Source organism: Galeopterus variegatus, unplaced genomic scaffold (genome assembly GCF_000696425.1).
Source record: "Galeopterus variegatus unplaced genomic scaffold, G_variegatus-3.0.2 Scaffold4155, whole genome shotgun sequence".
Taxonomy (NCBI): domain Eukaryota; kingdom Metazoa; phylum Chordata; class Mammalia; order Dermoptera; family Cynocephalidae; genus Galeopterus; species Galeopterus variegatus.
This window is the reverse complement of record NW_007730266.1, coordinates 142,284-161,861: the sequence shown is the minus strand read 5'-3', so window position 1 is coordinate 161,861 and position 19,578 is coordinate 142,284. Positions and strand designations below refer to the sequence as shown.

The following is a 19,578-nucleotide window of genomic DNA, read 5'->3' as shown; positions in this document are numbered from 1 at the left end:
GTTTTAAAGCATGTTGTGACATAGGTTTTTTTTTTTTTTGTCTTTTTTTTACTGACCGGTAACGGGCTCGCAACCCTCAGTGTTGCGCCCGTACCAGGGACCGGCAACGGGATCGCAACCCTCGGTGTTGCGCCCGCACAGCGCTCAGCCAGTGAGCGGGAACCGGTCTCCACATGGGATCCGAACCCTTGGTGGGAGCGCCGCCACACTCCCAAGCAGTGCACTCTCCAGTGCGCCACCGGGCCGGCCCAACATAGGTTTTTTTAATAATCAGCTTTAAATTCTTTTAAAAACAAGGCAGTTAAAAAGGAAAAAAGGGGCCGGCCCGTGGCTCACTCGGGAGAGTGCAGTGCTGATAACACCAAGGCCACGGGTTCGGTTCCTATATGGGGATGTCCGGTTAGCTCATTGGCTGAGCATGGTGCTGACAACACGAAGCCAAGGGTTGAGATCCCCTTACTGGTCATCTTTAAAAAAAAAAAAAAAGGAAAAAAGTATATTTTTCAATAAAAATAGAAAAAATGCTGTGATGAATGAGCTTGTATCCAATGTTAACAATTGGAATTCAACCTAACCCAGCAAAAAGAATTTGTATGTCTCATTCCCCTTTTGTAAAGGGGATAAGCATAGGTGTCTTAAACTAGAGGAAGACTGCTCTGTCGATTGGACAATAATCCTCTGCAGAGTACCTAATGCTTTTATTAAAGCAATGATAATAAAAACAAACCTTACCTTGTTGAGTCCTCTGTTCTTTTTGAAGTATGAATTTTTATCTTTCATTTTTGGAAGAGCTGTGATTAATTTTGCATTATTTTGGATGGAACAACAATCTAGGAATTATCTCAGACTGCACCTAACAGATTTGACTTATTCTTTTAATTCTCTGCACATGCTGATTACTGTATTTAATTAGAAAGTGATTAGATAGAATAGCAAGGACCCAGAGCCCAGGACACACACACACACACACACACACACGCACGCACGCACACACAAAGATGATTTAGTTCCTACACATTTTTTTCATGGAAAAATAATCTCCAAAATGACATACATCAGTTTGTGTAGGACTCTAGACATCTGAATGCATAGACATGGAAACAACCACCAGGAAAGGGCTAGGAAAAGGTGGCCCAGTTTCAGAATGGTAGTATTCTATTTTTCCAGCTAATAATACATACCAAAGTTTAAAAGGCTTATTTATTATAATTAACAACAAACAAAAAAATTGCAGCCCTCTAAACCATCCGTCCATAATTCTGACTCCCATTTGCCAGAGGCAACACTATCAACTCTTGTAATTATTTCTTTTGGTACTTACCTCCATGTTTCTACATAACATTTATACTACTGTGTCATGATTTTTTTTTTTCAATTTTAGTTACTATATAAATTGAGACAACTTCCATTTTCTTCCATTTTCTTCTTCTGTCTTCCTAAAATTCCTACGTCATCATTTTTGGTTAAATAAACATTCAGTGTTCATACTATTAAATATTGTTTAACAGCTGAACATGTAGTGCTACTAAGATTACATTTCTTGTACAACTTTTTTTCTCGCCATTTTTTATATGCTTACTTTTGTAAGCAGTTAGTAATTTGGCTCCATCTTTACAATACAGTAAAACTCTGCTCAAAATGGTCAAACACACTAGGTAATTTAGGTATCTCTTTTTTCCCTTAGAGACATTGTTACTGAAACCCTTTGTCCTCCTGCTCCAGTCTTTACTGGCCAGCAAACTCTTTTTGTAGGTCTCCTGAGCTAGAAATGGTTTACAACTTTTCTTTTTTGGAGGCTGGCCAGTAAGAGGATCCCAACCCTTGACCTTGGTGTTATCAGCATCTCTCTCTAACCAAGTAAGCTAACTGGCCAGCCTTATTTACAACTTTTTTTTCTGATTTAAAAGTTCATTGCGGGGCCGGCCCGGTGGCTCACTCGGGAGAGTGCGGTGCTGTTAACACCAAGGCCCCGGGTTCAGATCCCATATAGGGATGGCCGGTTCGCTCACTGGCTGGGCGTGGTGCTGACAACACCAAGTCAAGGGTTAAGATCCCCTTACCGGTCATCTTTTAAAAAAAAAAAAAAAGTTCATTGCATTTTCTATATTATATATTTTCTATTATGGTAAAAAAACACAAAACAAAATTTACCATCTTTACCTTTTTTATGGGATACAGAGTTGTATTTCAATATATGCGTACAATGTGTGATGATCTAATTAGGGTAATTAGCATATTCATCATTGTAAAACAATCATTTCTTTGTGATGTGAACATTTGATCTCCTCTCTTCTAGTCTTTTGATGACAGGCAGTGAATCATTGTTAATTGTTCACCCAGATTTCTGGGTTGACTGTACACCAATAGAATTTATATTTTATATCTAGCTGTAAATTTTCTATCTAGCTCTCACTATCCCTACTCCCCCTTCCCCTTTCCTGCCTCTAATAACCCCAGTTTACAACTTTTAATAGTTGAAAAAAAAAATCAAAAGAAGAATATTTTGTGACACATGGAAATTATATGAAATTCACATAATAATCACAGCTGCTCCAAAAATGAAAGTGGTCCCAAATAAAATTTTATTGGACACAGCCATAGTACTTTGTTTAAGTATACCAGGTGTAGCTGTCTATGGCTGCTTTGGTGCTGCTGTGGCGGAGTTGATAGTTTCAACCAAGAAGATATGGCCTGCAAAGCCTACAATATTTACTATCTACTGCCTCTTTACAGAAAAGGTGTGCTGACACCTTGCTCTAACCTGCTGCAAACATATCTTCTTGAGATTTTCTGTCACTACGATTCTGGAAATTCCCATTGTTTGTCTTAATTCTGTTCTCATACTTGACTGAAAATTTGGCCAGATATAGAATTTTATGTTGGAAAACATTTTCCTTCAGAATTCCAGTGTGGCTGTTGAATTGAATTCTCAGTCTTCTGTATCTAGACTGTTTTCTTCTGTTTGGATGCTTTTAGAATCTTCTCTTTATTGTGTTCTAAATGATAGCATGACTCAATGTGTATCTTCTTTTATTTGTTATACTGAATGGATCATTGCAGTCTGGAAATTCAAGTCCTTCAGTTCTAGGAAATATTTTTGTATTGTTTATTTGATAAACTCTTCATTTTCTCTATTCCCTCCTTCTAAAACTTTATCTTCCAACTGTTCTACTGCATTTTAAATTCTCTGCTATGTTTAACTTCTAAAAGCTTTTTCTTATCCTTCTTGTTTCAAGACTGCAGTATCTCATTTTCTGAAGAGACTTCTTTCTTTTCTTAAAAGTTTTCTTCTGGGTCGGCCCCGTGGCTCACTCGGGAGAGTGCGGTGCTGACAACACCAAGGCCACGGGTTCGGATCCCATATAGGGATGGCCGGTTAGCTCACTGGCTGAGCGTGGTGCTGACAACACCAAGTCAAGGGTTAAGATCCCCTTACCGGTCATCTTTAAAAAAAAAAAAAAAAAGTTTTCTTCTACTTTCTGCATTCTTTCCATTTCCTTTTAATGCATCCCCTCTCCCCATTTATTTGGTCTCTGTCTTTTGTGTTAGAGACTTTTCTAAAATGACAGATGATTCTCGACTGTAAATATGTTAATGGAAGGCACAAAAATAATTGGAGAGGTGGATATTTCCAACCTGAGGCACTACAGTAGGTAATTGATCATGGACTTGGCCATTTTGAAAGGGAAAACCCAAATGTCAACATCTGTACCAATGGAGTTCAAAAAGTTTGTGGAAAAATAAAATTAAAAGATAATATGGGGGGTGGGACGGCCCGTGGCTCACTCGGGAGAGTGCGGTGCTGATAACACTAAGGCCCCGGGTTCAGATCCCATATAGGGATGGCCGGTTCGCTCACGGGCTGAGCGTGGTGCTGACAACACCAAGTCAAGGGTTAAGATCCCCTTACCGGTCATCTTTAAAAAAAAAAAAAAAAAGATAATATGGGGCCGGCTCCGTGGCTCACTCGGGGGAGTGCAGCGCTGATAGTGCCGAGGCTGTGGGTTCGGATCCTATAAAGGGGTGGCTGGTGCACTCACTGGCTGAGTGTGGTGCAGACGACACTGTGCTAAGGGTTGCTATCCCCTTACTGGTCAATCAATCAATCAATCAATCAATAAGATAATATGAATCTTTCCATGAACTTTTTGAAGACCCCACATAGGTCTTTTTTCTTGGGCCAGCAATTTCTCTGGAGAGGAATTTTCTTGTCTCCTGTAGTGGGGATGAAGGGATGGGGATTTGAGGCAGGGACCTAAACCTGGTAGCCTGTGTATTAGTTGCTGAGCTGAAGAAGGAAACTGAAGGTCTCACTTTTTGGATCAGGATCATTTTCTATCTTCTGTTTGGTGACACACGCATGACCCTGATATACCTAGTATCCCAGAATCGTTGCCTCTATGCTTTAACTTCTCCAGAGAATAAACCCGTCTTTACTAAGGAGGACATGAAGGGAGGGGCTGGAGGACAGAATCCAGAGGCCCATCCAATCCTTCTAAAGACTTTCAGGGGCTGGCCAGTTAGCTCAGTTGGTTAGAGCTTGGCCCTGTAATACCAAGATCCAGGGTTCAGTTGCCCGTATTGGCCAGGTGCCAAAAAAAAAGACTTTCATTCAATCCTATTCCAGCCCTACCCCAAACCTTCAGAGCTGCCAGGTGCCTTCAATTCCCAAATCTTCCCAGAGTTCTGTGACTTGGCTTGCTTCCTGTTGGTTTGCCTACCTCAGGCGGTCAAGCTTTCCATTGCTCTGTCAAGTCAGTTACCACTCATCCATCTACTTTCCATTTTTCATAATTTAGTTGACATCTGCCATCTACTGTAGACTTCACTTCCATTCTTTGCCATGTGGGTTTATGCCTTTCTTATTACTTTACTGCCTTTTTCATGGTGTTTTAGAAGGGAGTGGGGCAGTAGTGTGCTAATAAATGTCTAATAATTATATATAAATGTCTAATAATAAGTTTATTATAAATTTACTGCTATAAAGTGATCATGTAATTATTGGCATAAATAATAATACAATATTGAGTATTTTTTTTGTACATTTGGTATAACCAATTAATTCTCACAGAATGCTATTATTGATTTTCACAGACTTCTTATCTCTGTAGCCAACCTATGGTTGTAATTTACAAATTAGTGCAGTCCTGATATGATTGTTGGTTGATGTTTTTGTTTCCTATCTGGAATAAAGCAAAAGTGAAACAGAAAGATTTATGTTGGGGGTGCTGGCCTGTGGCTCACTCGGGAGAGTGCGGTGCTGATAACACCAAGGCCACGGGTTCGGATCCCATATAGGGATGGCCGGTTGCTCACTGGGTGAGCGTGGTGCTGACAACACCAAGTCAAGGGTTAAGATCCCCTTACCGGTCATCTTTAAAAAAAAAAAAGAAAGATTTATGTTGGTACTGTACGAGGGTACTTCAAGAAGTTTCTGGAAAAATAGAATTTAAAGATAATACGAATCTTCTCACGAACTTTTTGAAGTACCCTCATATAGACAGAAAAGGGCAAAAGAAAGCAAAAACAAAGAACAAAAAGTGGTTTGGTCGTTCAGAGTTACTTTCCAGTGACGATAGAAATTTCCAGTGACATTTCTTCATAGAAGGTCCTGGGCATGGATTTGATGAGATTTAACCCTTTTTTCAGGCATCCATAAGATTGTTCCTTCCTGGGAGGCTCTCCTAAATATCTTCATTCAGAATTTTATGTGTGTGTGTTATTCTAAGTTTAAAAAAAATAATCAATCATTTAGATATCCCTTGTGTTTAATAATCCTTGCTTGGACTTCCTTCATTATTTCAGCAGGAAGAAAAAGTGATATAATAAAGGTGAAGCCAGCCAACTGTTTTTTGGCACATCTCCTGAGCCTCTAAGAAGTACAATGTTAGTTTGGGACCTGACAATTAGTCTAATAAGATGCTATCAGGAATCTTCACTTCTAGGACTGTTGATACTTACACTGCCACCCTTTGCCATTAGGGGTGTCCTCCGCAAGTCCACTGCTCTTGGAACTAAGCCACTTCTCAGTGTTTACTGCTCTCGGCAGGGTCGGGGGAGGTTCTTTAGCCAGTGGAATCTGAGAGCTGAGCAAATGTAGAGCTGCATACCAAGTGCTGAAAGATTACTAAGTGAACAAAAGTGAAATGAATGTGTATTTTAAAGGCCGATTGTTTCTATTCAAATGTGAGTTTGAAGAAAAGGAGGCCCAGGCCTTGAGACCTTTTCACTTCTGCGACTTGAATAACATCTTTGTTCCTCAAGCAGCAACAACTAAAACCAGCAAAGTCCTTCTGGGAGCTTCAGATCAAACTAGCTCTGACTTAATCTTCTTTAGAGAAGGATTTGGATTAAAATATGAATATACTCGATAATGTTTTAAAACGCTTTAAAAGAAATGTTTTAAAACATCCATGTCTTGGATTTGGGATAATTGTTATTTCATTGTATATCACCTATTTAATCTTGTACTACAGTGTATTAGACAGAACATGGTCTTTGAAGACATACAGATCTGAACCATTACACTTTATTACATTACAGTGGGCAGATCATCTAATCTTTGTAACCCTTAGTTTATTCTTACATAAAAATTGGAATACACATCCTCCTTGTCAGGGATACTACCTTGCAGGATAGTGAAGATTAAGTTAGAAAATGTGTGCGAAGGTGCTTGCAAGTAAAGGAGCATTCAATAAATGGTTAATGTTGTTCTTCCTCCCGCTGCCCACTCCACCTATCACAGTGGATGCTCAGTCAATGTTGCTGGTAAAGAAACATTTCCTTGTAATAACTGACCATAGTGCAACTGTATCCATTTTCCCTTTTATAAAGAAAGGTAAATTCATTTGACTTAATGAGTAAAAGCAACATGAGCAAAACAAACTTAGAGAGTAATATAATGCCAAAGCCAGAGATAGTTTAAATCTGGTTTTACATTTTTCAGGGGACTTCTGGGATGCTGGTAGGGACCTATTTCTTAACCAAGGTGGTGGTTACAAGGCGTGTTCACTGTATGATAATTCATTGAAATATACACTTGTGTACTTTATGTATATATTATACTTCAATAAAAAAATGAAAAAAAAATTTCTCTACAGAAATCATGCCCAAATTCAAACAACGAAGAAGAAAGCTAAAAGCCAAAGCCAAAAGATTATTAAAAAGAAAGGAAGCCTCTCATTTCCAGTGCAAGCTAATTATACCTCCCCCTCCTCCACCACCCTCACCAGAAAGGTAAGGCATAATGTGTAACAGAGAAAATGCTAGGGAGATCTGATCAGTTTACAATAATTACCAGATTAAGCAAATAAAAATATAGAATGCCTAGTTAAAATTGAATTTAAGATAAACAATGAATTTTTAGTATAAGAATATCCCATGCAACATTTGGAATATACTTATACTAAAATTATTCATCCTTTTTCTGAAATTAAATTTTAACTGGAATCATTAATTTTATGTGGCAACCATAGTTTAAGAGTTTAAATGAAGTGAAAATCAAAGAATTGTGTTCAAATGCACAGTAACTATTCTCTCCATTCCTCGTGAATTTAATTGTATAATTCTGGCAACTAGGTGATGAAAGAGAGGCATAGGGGCCGGCCCGTGGCTCACTCGGGAGAGTGCGGTGCTGATAACACCAAGGCCCCGGGTTCAGATCCCATATAGGGATGGCCGGTTGCTCACTGGCTGAGCGTGGTGCTGACAACACCAAGTCAAGTGTTAAGATCCCCTTACCAGTCATCTTTAAAAAAAAAAAAAAAAGGAGAAAGGCATAGGACTAGAATTTAAATCTTAGTTTTGATAAAGTTTGATCATTTATGCTCTGGGACTCACAACTTAAATGTGCTATTAAAACAGACTCTGAGTTCCAGAAATCCTAGGGGGCTGGTTTTCACAAGATCTTATACTTTACATTTTTTGTTGTTGTTGTAGCTCTCTTTACAAGACATTTTAAAAAACAAACAGACCCTCAAAAAGCTGTAACCATAATGATGTCAGCCAATCTTGACTCTTTTCTCTCACTCCTGAATATTATGAAAGGGTTCTAACTGACCCTCCCACTTTTGTCCCTGCCCCCTCTGCTGTGTATTCAATATAGCAGCCACCATGAGCTTGTTAAAATCATCTGTCATATTGCTCCTCTGCTTAAAACTTCCTCCCTGGGCCGGCCCGTGGCTCACTCGGGAGAGTGTGGTGCTGACAACACCAAGGCCACGGGTTCGGATCCCATATAGGGATGGCCTGTTATCTCACTGGCTGAGCGTGGTGCTGACAACACCAAAACAAGGGTTGAGATCCCCTTACCGGTCATCTTTTTTAAAAAAAAAAAAAAAAAAACTTCCTCCCTCACAGTAAAAATTAAAGTCCTTAATAGGACCCATAAGGCCTTTATGATCTGACACTGACTTATTAACTAATCCTCTTTCCTTCAGTCTTTCTACCTCACTCATCCTAGCCTCCTTGCTATTCCTCAAACACTTCAGGCAAGCTTCTGCCTCAGGGCCTTTGCACTTACTATTGCCCCTTTCTGGACTGCTCTTCTCCCAGATATTTGCATTGCCAGCATTCTTACTTCTTTTAGGTTTTTTTTTTTTTTTTTTAAAGATGACCGGTAAGGGGATCTTAACCCTTGACTTGGTGTTGTCAGCACCACACTCAGCCAGTGAGCGAACCGGCCATCCCTATATGGGATCCGAACCCGGGGCCTTGGTGTTATCAGCACCGCACTCTCCCGAGTGAGCCACGGGCCGGCCCCTTTTAGGTTTTTTCTCAAAGTCACTGCAGTGACTTTCCCTGGCTTTCTTATCTAAAATTTTACTCCTGTCCAACATTTCTCATTCCCCTTTTCTTGCTTTTCTTTTTCTCCTTAACAACCCATATATACATTTATTTATTTATTTTCACTTTTCTTTCCCCATGAGTTTAAACTCCATGAGGGCAGGGTTTTTATCTATGTTGCTATTACTGAATCCCTGGAGCCTAGAACATAGTAGGTACTTAATATTTGTTGAGGGCTGGCCAGTTAGCTTGGTTAGTTAGAGCATAGACTTATGACACCAAGGTCACAGGTTCAGATTCCTGAACCAGCCAGCTGCCAAAGAAAAAAAAGAAGAAGGAATATTTGTTGAATAAATGAATCCCTGAATTCTACAATTTCTTTTCTTTTTTTTTTTTTTATTGACGGGGTGTTTTCCAGGGGAGACCAGAAGACCTGCTAGACAAATTCAAAAAGAGCTGTAGCACTTGAATTCTACAACTTAGTAAAGAGTGTGGCTTTAGGGTGTCTCTGTTCCTGAGTCATACTATAAAACCACCTTCTTGTTTAATTAAAGGCTATTATTCTGACTTAGGAGTTTTTGATTTGTTTTAATTTTGTTTTTTCAACAGAATGGTTATTTCCTCAGCAGATATACACCATAGCAGAAGCTGGCTAAGATTATCCTGGAACTTCAAATTTCCCAACATCAAAGACACAGTCAAACTTTGGACAAATAGAGTGTGGTCTATATATAGCTGGTGCCAGAACTGCATGGCCCAGGTATAGATTTGACATACCTGTTTTGAGCAATACATTATTTCTGCACACTTGCTGTTTGTATTTGTATGCGCTCAGGTCAGCCCAACACTCAGACTAAACTCAGATTAGCTTAAATTATGGGGTCATGGGCCAGCCCGTGGCTCACTCGGGAGAGTGCGGTGCTGATAACACCAAGGCCACGGGTTCGGATCCTATATAGGGATGGCCGGTTGGCTCACTAGCTGAGCGTGGTGTTGACAACACCAAGCCAGGGGTTGAGATCCCCTTACCGGTCATCTTTAAAAAAAAAAAAAAAAAATTATGGGATCATGTCTGCCTTCACTAATGTAAAACATCAAACTACTTTCTGGTTCCTTTTTTCTTTCTTTCTTTTTTTTTTTTTTGGTTCCTTTTTTCTTGTCCTCATCATATTGCTCATAGGACTCAGGTTTGTTTATTTATGAATTTCAGAGTTTAGACGTATTGAAAGATGCCATCTTTCCATCCCGTACCTGCCACCGAGAACTTCACAATCTAAAACAACAGTTCTGTATTTTGGAAAGTGAATTATGCAAGCTCCAGGAAGCAATGAAGGTTGGTATTGCCAAATAAAAAGTAAATCTGTAATTAGATAAGAAGAAATTTTATTAGAAAAGATTATTGCAATAGGGGAAATGCTCTGGCCGTAACATCTATGTCTCAAACGTCAGGCAGAAAGAGCTTTTCCTTCATAGTGAGGAGTAAAGGAGGCTCCAAGGAACCGGCTATGGGAAGTTGGATGAACAGGTGCACTCATCTGATCACACAGCTGATCTGATCAGGGAATGTTTTTGCTTGAGGTCAGCCAATTTTTGGAAGGAACCAGTAGGAGAGGTTAAGGGTAAGGAAAGGTCCAAGGGCCTGTGGGGAGAGGTGAGGCCTGACTAAAGTTTGGTCAAGTCAAGTTATGGATATTTTGTTCAGATTGGTCAGTAGCAACAAACAGTCAGCTAATAATTTATGAGACAAAGAATGGGAATTTGGAGGGCTTGTGTCTGGCCTTGTCATAGATAAACAAAGGAGTCATCCATACGTCTTACCTAAGTGATATAGAAAAGAATGGTTCTTTGTAGTAAGCTGTTTCTGAAACATGAAAGAATGGGAAGGTTTTTTTAAGCCATCCTTGTTTTCCAGAATCACAGGGCTCAGGTAAAGTTCAGCATCGTCAGTATCAAGGCAGAATATATGAAAACATTTTTGCCTGCTGCTTGTAAATTTTTTTTTTTTTTTTTGGTGGCTGGCTGGTACAGGGATCAAACCATGCACCTTGTTGTTATTAGCACCATGTTCTAACCAACTAAGCTAATAGGCCAGCCCTAAGGTTTTAAATAACTAGTCAGACGTAAAAATAAAACATTTTATTTATTTATTTTTGTCCTTTTTTGAGACTGGCTGCACTGCGCTCAGCCAGTGAGCACACTGGCCATCCCTATATAGGATTCGAACCCGCGGCAGGAGCGCTGCTGCGCTCCCAGCGCCGCACTCTCCCGAGTGCACCACGGTCCAGGGTTTGATCCCTGTACTGACCAACCACAAAAAAAAAAAAAAAAAAAAAAAAATCAATGTTTACGCACAGCAAAAGATATAAACCATATCGAATTAAAAACTGGGAAATATATTTGCTCAAATATCAGGAAATAGATTAATTTCTTGTATAAAGAACTCTTATAAATCAATACAAAAAAGACCAACAACTCAGTAGTAAAATGGAAAAATATACAGTGTTCATTTAAAAAGAAAGAATACAAATGGATCTTAAATATAAGACTAGGTGCTTGTATTAGTCAGGGTTCTCCAGAGAGACAGAATCAATAGAATACGTTATAATTATATGGGAAGGATTTATTAGGGGAATTAGCTCACGTGACCATGAAGAAAAGTCCCATGATAGGCCATCTATAAGTTGGATACCAGTAGCATGGCTCAGTCCAAGTCCAAAGGCCTCAAAACCAGGGAAGCTGATGGTGTCCTTGGTGTAAGTCCTGGAACCCAAAAGCTGAAGAGTTTCATAGCTCATGCGACTATGAGGCCGGCCCGTGGCTCACTCGGTAGAGTGCGGTGCTGATAACACCAAGGCCACGGGTTCGGATCCTATATAGGGATGGCCGGTTCGCTCACTGGCTGAGCGTAGTGCTAACAACACCAGGCCAAGGGTTGAGATCCCCTTACCGGTCATCCTTAAAAAAAAAAAAAAAAAAAGATAGCTCATGCGACTATGAAGGAAAGTCCCACCATAGGCCGTCTGCAAACTGGATGCTGGAAGCGTGGCTCAGTCCAAGTCCAAAGGCCTCAAAACCAGGGAAGGTGATGGTGTCCTTGGTGTAAGTCTTGGAATCCAGAAACAGAAGAGTCTCATAGCTCACGCTACTATGAAGAAAAGTCCCACCATAGGCCGTCTGCAAACTGGATGCTGGAAGCGTGGCTCAGTCCAAGTCCAAAGGCCTCAAAGCCAGGAAAGGTGATGGTGTCCTTGGTGTAAGTCCTGGAATCCAAAAGCAGAAGAGTCTTGAGCTGTGATGTCCACAGACAGGAGAGAAAAGTGTATCTCAGCTCCAGCTGATCAACAGAGAGCTTCACCTCTTTCCTCTGTCTTTTGTTCTCTCTGGACCCCCAGGGGATTGGATGGTTCCCACCCACATGGAAGGTGGGTCTTTCACACCCAGGCCACTCAGACTCTCCTACTAATCTCTGCTGGAAACACCTTCATGGACACACCTGAAAAGATTGCTTTACCAGGTTTCTCAGCATTCCTTCATCTAACCAAGTTGACATCTAGAATTACCTTCACAGTGCTCAACTGTACTAAAGAGTGAATCAGGGGCTGGCTAGTTAGCTCAGTTGGTTAGACTGCAGACTTATAACACCAAGGTCACAGGCTCAGATCCCCATACTGGCCAGCCACCAAAACAAAAAAAAAGAGTGAATCAATTTTAGGTGTGGTACAGTCACAAAGCCTCAAAAAACATTTGCTTAAATAAAATACAGTCATGTGTCACTTAATGATGAGGCTACCTTCTGAGAAATGCATTATTAGGTAATTTCCTCATCATGCAAACAACATAAAGAGTACTTACACTAACCTAGATGGTACAGCCTATTGCTCCTAGGCTACAAACCTGTACAGCATATTAGCGTACTGGGTGCCATAGGTAATTGTATCACAATGGTAAGTATTTGTGTATCTAAACATCAACATCTCTAAACATAGAAAAGGTACGGTAAAAATATGGTGTTATAAACTTTTGGGACTACAGATGTATTGGTGATCCATTGACTGAAACATCATTTTGTTGTGCATGACTATAGAAGTTTATTTCTCTCCCTCCCAAAGACTTTGGAAGAAGGCAATCCAGAGCTGCTGTAGGGATTCCATAGTCATCAGGCTCCTTCCATCTTGTTCCACCATCTTTAACACACTCCCTCATGACCCAAGATGGTTGCATGAGCTCCAGCATCATGTCTTCAATTTAGGCAGCTGGAAGAAAGAAGGTACCCTATCTCCCCCTTTAAGGAGACTTCTCTACAGTCACATACAGAACTTTTACTTATATCTCATTTGGCTAAAACATAGTCATATAATTACACCTAGCCAAAAGGGAGCCTGCGGAATGTAATCTTTTATCTGAATTACAATGTGTCCAGCTAAAAATCAGGTTTTCTATTACTAAAGAAGAAGGCAAAAATGTATATTGGGAAGCAATTAGTAGTCTCTGCCACGCACAAAACAGAAATGTAAATTAAATTAAATGAGCGTTGTTTTTAACCTATACTGACAAAACAAACAAAAAACCAAAAGGTTTGGAGAAACAGGTGCTCTCTTACATTGTTGAGAAGAGCATAAATTGGTAAAACTTCTATGGGCTACAATTAGATAATATCTATCAAAATTAAAAATACATACATCCATTGACCTTACCAAATTTTATATGTATATACGAAGTTACTTATTGTTGTGTGATTTGAAATAGCAAAAAAATTGCAAACAAACTAAATGTCAAGCAATATGGGATTTTAAAAAAAAATTATTTTGTATTTAAGCACTGATTTTACAAATTCAGTATATAAAGGTGAACTAAATTTACAACTTAATTTGTTTACATAAATTCCCTTCAACATACATTTCTGCTAAGATGTGTGTAAGATTTTGCATGCATCTTGTAAGAAATCACACAGATGTATCTGCTTTTTCTATAAACTTGGCCAGCTTCACATCTCTTTTGGTCAATCCACCACAGTAACGGGAGGTGAGAGTCATGCGGACCTTGTTGTGCACACTGAATCATTCCAGGTGATGACTCATCTTCTCTGCTTATAAAGCAATTCGGGACATAAAGCCAAATGCCTGATTAAAATTTTTGAAGGAGAACTCTTTGTAGATGGCATCTCACTCACTTAATTCTGACCATCCTGCTGCTTTAACATCAAGTATAATATGGCTCTTCTCTGCTATCAACCAGTGAACATCTGCTGACATGGCTGTGAGGCTCTGACTCCCACCAATATGGGATTAATTAAATAAATTATAGGGCTGGCCGGTTTCTCAGCTGGTTAGAGCATGGCGTTATAACACAAAGGTCAAGGGTTCAGATCCCCGTACTTGCCAGATGCCTGGGGGGAAAAAAAACCCATCCATCCATGCAGTGGAAGACATGTGTAATCTTAACATCCAATAGCTGAGACTGTGACTGTATTTGGAGATAAAGCCTTTATTTATTTATTTATTTATTTTTTGTGACCAGTAAGGGGATCGCAACCCTTGGCTTGGTGTCGCCCACACCGCACTCAGCCAGTGAGTGCACCGGCCATCCCTATATAGGTTCCAAACCCACGGCCTCAGCGCTGCCAGCGCTGCACTCTCCCGAGTAAGCCACGGGGCCGGCCCATGGAGATAAAGCCTTTAAATAGGTGATTAAGTTCATATTAGTTTGGGGACATAATTTGACCCTCAACAGTCATGTTCCAGCCCATTAGCCTTTTATCAGTTCCTTGAGTGTACTATGTTCTTTGCTGCATTAAGTGTTTTTCCCTCTGCAATGAACTCTTACCCCAGTCATCTCCCTTCACCTGGTAAATCTCAGCTCTTGAGACAATCATTAAACATTACTCCCCAAACCTCTAGATGTTCATGCTCACAGCATACTTTATTGTTCTTACTGAAGTATTATTTTGTTTTGTTTTGAGTGTATGTATGTTTAATGTCTGTCTTCCCTCACCTCACCAGACCGTCAGTTCCATGAGGTGAGAGACAAGGGTCATATTGTACCCACAGTACCTGGCACATATCACATACAAGATGAATGAATGAATGAATGAAGCTTGTGATAATTAAATGATAAAATATTATGAAAGGCATGGTACACTGAGAAAGCATTTAATACATAGTAGCTATTATTTCGATGACTCTCAGTGGCAAGAACCAAATTAAACTGCTATTCATTTGCCAAATGTCATATCTTCTTCCAGACTGTCTCAGAAAATTCTTGTCCAAGCTGTACTCACATGTGTCCCATGAGTGGCAAACTTACAAATGTGGCCACTGGAGAATCCCAAGCTGCACTTCCTTCCTCACTGCCACAGCCAGCCAGCCACCTTCATCCTCCCCCACCTCCTCCTCTGCCTCCTCCTCCACCACCACCTGCACCTTTGCTGCTCAGAAAATCGGATCCCACTAAAGCACTTCAGGTAGGAAACAAGCTAGCAATGGTGTGTTTTGGTCAGTGTGTAATATAGGAGTAAAGCCAAGTGGCCCTTTAAAGCTGGGCTAAGGGCTTGGATAGGAGGCTACATCTTGTTCGGATCCTATATCTTAATTATGTCAATGATTGTGTTTTTAAAAACTCAGTCCCCAGGGAACTTACAGAAGCTGGATTTAGAAATGAAAGTGATGTATGTGTGTTTTTTTTAAGGATAAATAAAACACTGTAGAATGGAAGATTCCTATTGGCCTCTCAGCATATATTTTTACAAAAAAAAAAAAAATCCTCCCTAAGAAACCAAATTAAGAACAGAAGATTGTTTAATGAGTGAAGTCAGGACAAAAAGAGTTGGTGGATTCTAAAGTTTAATGTTATTAGGCTGGAGAACCAGTGTCCATTACAGTTACTTCTCTGCAGAGGGACCAGAATATCTTTGAATCACTCTAAGACAGGCATGACCCTGTTTTAAATCTGTTGAATTTTCACTATGGATACATTTGATTTAAAATAGCTAAGTTAAATCCACAGCCTACTGTTATATTTTCTCTAATGTATACCTTTCTGCTTATACATTCTTGCTGTGTGAGAACTGAGTCATCTTTCTAGGTAATTTAGGCAAAAAAAAAATTTTTTTAATAAAGATGACCAGTAAGGGGATCTTAACCATTGACTTGGTGTTGTCAGCATCACGCTCACCCAACTAAGCCAACCAGCCATCCCTGTACAGGGATCCGAACCCGTGGCCTTGGTGTTATCAGCACCCTATTCTCCCGAGTGAGCCACGGGTCGGCCCTTCAGGCAAAATTTTACTTTGAACTGAGAAACTCTTTCAATTCCTGCCTTATTATAATGACTCCTGGGGAAGATGCATTATTGCAGGAACTAGCCCATCTCTTATTTACTATCAAAGCCCTACATTTTGATGAATACTTTTCAATAGCCTTAGCATCCATGGATACTAAAAACAGGATCATTCTTGGTTGAGTGGAAAGAATTTGAGAGGTTCCTAAGGTAAATACGAGTTAACTCTTAACTCCGAATCTTTAAAAACTGTATTTGGATTTGCATTTCACCAGATGTCCTGGTTCCAATTTGAATTCTAACCTCTCCATGTGTTTTAAGGCTGGACCATTAAAAAAGGATGGACCCATGCAGATAACAGTTAAAGATCTACTGGCCGTGAAATTAAAGAAAACACAGAGTTTTGATGAGAGGAGGAAGGTAAGATGTCATTGACCATATACACAGTCTTTGTGCTTTTAACCTGGTTGTCCCTTTATGCAAAATAAGCATACGCCTTATATAGAGAGATCATTCCAAGTTAAGTATTTGATGTTTTATTTTAGTAGTTTTGGATCAACGTAAAAAAATGTGTAGATCCCATAACTATTTACTTAGGCAGTTTTATCTACCAACCTTTAGTCTGAAGTGGTAGATGCATACTTTGAAGCTTTGGAATAAAAATTGCATACAATAGTGGATATGTCTTACACATACTCAGCCCTCATATATTTGCTGTTTCAGCATGTTTATATTTTGAGTGATATTTTAAAATGTGTTTTTAATAATGTCTCATTTTCTGATTAAAGTTTGTATCATCACCAAAGGCACGGAATCCACTGGTTACTGTCTCTGACCTGCAGCGGGTTACACTGAAGCCTAACTCCAAAGAGTTATCAAATCGAATTGCAAATGTATTAATGTAAGAACTGTATAGTATTATGTTCTACTGCTACTTAAAAGAATGATTATTTCTAACTTTAAAAATTATATATGCTGGGGCTGGCCCGTGGCTCACTTGGGAGAGTGCGGTGCTGATAACACCAAGGCCCCAGGTTCGGATCCCATATAGGGATGGCCAGTTTGCTCACTGGCTGAGCGTGGTGCTGACAACACCAAGTCAGGGGTTGAGATCCCCTTGCCAGTCATCTTTTAAAAAAAAAAAAAATTATATATGCTCATGTAGAAAAATTTAAAACTACAGAACAGTTTTTTTTTTTTTTTTTTAAAGATGACCGGTAAGGGGATCTCAACCCCTGGCTTGGTGTTGTCAGCACCACGCTCAGCCAGTGAGCGAACCAGCCATCCCATCCCTATATGGGATCCGAACCCGTGGCCGTCGTGTTATCAGCACCGCACTCTCCCGAGTGAGCCACGGGCTGGCCCCAGAACAGTTTTTAAAAAAAGACAAAAATCATCTAAATAATCCTGTTATTGGAGATAACCACTGTTAATACACTGTTGTTTATCACTAGTCTTTTTCTGGACATATACTCTATTGTCTCCATTTCAAGATGCTGTTTATTATAAGATATACCACTGATTTAATAACAGATTTGGGGAGAAAAAGAAATATTATCAACAATTTTAACAACAGCCTGGCTGGCTAGTTAGCTCACTTGGGAGACTATAGTGCTGATAACAGCAAGGTCACAGGTTTGGATCCCTATACCTACATCTGCTCCACCAAAAAATATAAATAAATAAATAAATAACCAGCTTGATTTCAGAAATAATAAATATGAAAACTATTATGTCTTGGAATCAAGGAAATATGGGTTGTGTGTGTGTGCCTGTGTATAATCATATTGTAGATACACTTATAGCTTTTCCCATTTAATATGTTATAAACTTTTCCTCATCTTATTAAAAGTTAGCTCAAAGCATCATTTTGACTTCTTCAATGTTTGCAGTTCATTATTTGTAAATTTCATAGATAAAATCCTGTCTTGAGTCATTTAGGTTGTTTATGATTTTTAATTTCTATTACTCTTCAATGAACATCCTTGTCCATCATCTGTGTGCATAGCTGTTTTCCCCTAGGATGGATTCTTACATGTGTAACTCCTGGGTCAAGAAGTATTACTTGTTAGAATGGTTATATCATCTTATGCACCCATCAGCATCTACTGCTTTTTTTTTCTTTTTCTTTTTTTTTCAAAGGCAGCTGTGCTTGTATCTGCTATTTTTTTTTTTTTAAAGCTGGCAGGTGGGGGATCCAAACCCTTGACCTTGGTATTATCAGCACCATGCTCTCCCAAGTGAGCAACTGGCCAGGCTGGAACTGCTAATTTTTATTTATTTATTTATTTATTTATTTATTTTTTTTAACCCGGGGCCTTGGTGTTATCAGCACCGCACTCTACCGAGTGAGCCACGGGCTGGCCCTTTATTTATTTTTTAAAATTGTATTTACTTATTTATTTATCTTATATATTGTAATTAATTTTAATACCCCTTACCAATTCCTCCCTTTCCCCCTTCCTCTCCCCTTTTCCCACCCCTGACAACCTCAGTTCTTTTTACTTCTCTTAAAAAGTTCAAAGAATTATTGTGATTGTTGTGTCTTTTTTTTTTTTCCTATTTATTTGTTGTTATTCATTTATATTAGCTCCCACATATAAGTGAGAACATGCAGTATTTGTCTTTCTGTGCTTGGCTTATTTCACTTAACATAATTTTCTCTAAGTTCGTACATGTTGCTGCGAATGGCAGAATTTCTTTCTTTTCTATAGCAGAGTATTGAACTGCTAATTTTTTTTTCCTTTTTGTCTTTTTTCGTGACCGGTAACGGGATCGCAACCCTCGGTGTCGCACCCGCACCGTGCTCAACCAGTGAGCGGACCGGTCTCTATATGGGATCCAAACCCTCGGTGGGAGCGCCGCCGCGCTCCCAAGCGCCGTACTCTACCGAGTGCGCCACTGGGCTGTCCCTGAACTGCTAATTTTTAATGTAAAGAATAAAACTACTTTCTAGGAACTTGCCTATAGAAATGATTGCTTTGCTTTGAGGAAAATGATAAAATCTGGCAAGTTCTAATTTTTATATCTTTATTTTATCAGTAATCCTGGTAAAAGCCAAATAGATCTGCGGAAACTGCTTAGAAAAGTTGATGTAGAGAGGTAATACACTCTTTTATCATTATACTTTCTAAATTTGTTAAAAATATTGGCATAAAACACAGCTCCCAATATTTTCAATACCTTTGCAGGAGCCCGGGTGGAACCCCTCTTACCAATAAAGAAAATACAGAAACAGGAACTGGACTGACCCGAGTAATGACCCGGGCCTTGCGGAGAAAGTTTCAGGTATAACTTTAATTAAAAAAAAAAAAAGAGAGAGAAACTAGTTCCTTTTCTTGAAAGTAATTTATTTAGAATCATTATCTGGGCTGGCTGGTTAGCTCAGTTGGTTAGAGTGTGGTGGTATAATACCAAGGTCATTAGCCCATTAGCCACCAAAAAAAGGAAAAAAGAATTATAATTTCATAGTAATATTAGCTTTCTTAGTAATAATAATAATTTTTAAATGGTACCTGT

General features: G+C 39.4%; 1 protein-coding gene across 1 annotated transcript in view; it reads left to right on the top strand.

The window, feature by feature from the left end:
- PRR11 (proline rich 11) overlaps positions 1 to 19,578 on the top strand; it is a 32,333-nt gene that overhangs the window by 11,598 nt on the left and 1,157 nt on the right. Inside the window, exons 2-9 of the mRNA XM_008586846.1 lie at positions 7,101 to 7,236; positions 9,394 to 9,544; positions 9,995 to 10,117; positions 15,026 to 15,244; positions 16,381 to 16,479; positions 16,848 to 16,960; positions 19,102 to 19,161; positions 19,251 to 19,347. Of these exons, the coding sequence (XP_008585068.1) occupies positions 7,106 to 7,236; positions 9,394 to 9,544; positions 9,995 to 10,117; positions 15,026 to 15,244; positions 16,381 to 16,479; positions 16,848 to 16,960; positions 19,102 to 19,161; positions 19,251 to 19,347 (993 nt within the window). The 5' untranslated portion in view covers positions 7,101 to 7,105. The remainder of the gene's footprint in view (positions 1 to 7,100; positions 7,237 to 9,393; positions 9,545 to 9,994; positions 10,118 to 15,025; positions 15,245 to 16,380; positions 16,480 to 16,847; positions 16,961 to 19,101; positions 19,162 to 19,250; positions 19,348 to 19,578) is intronic.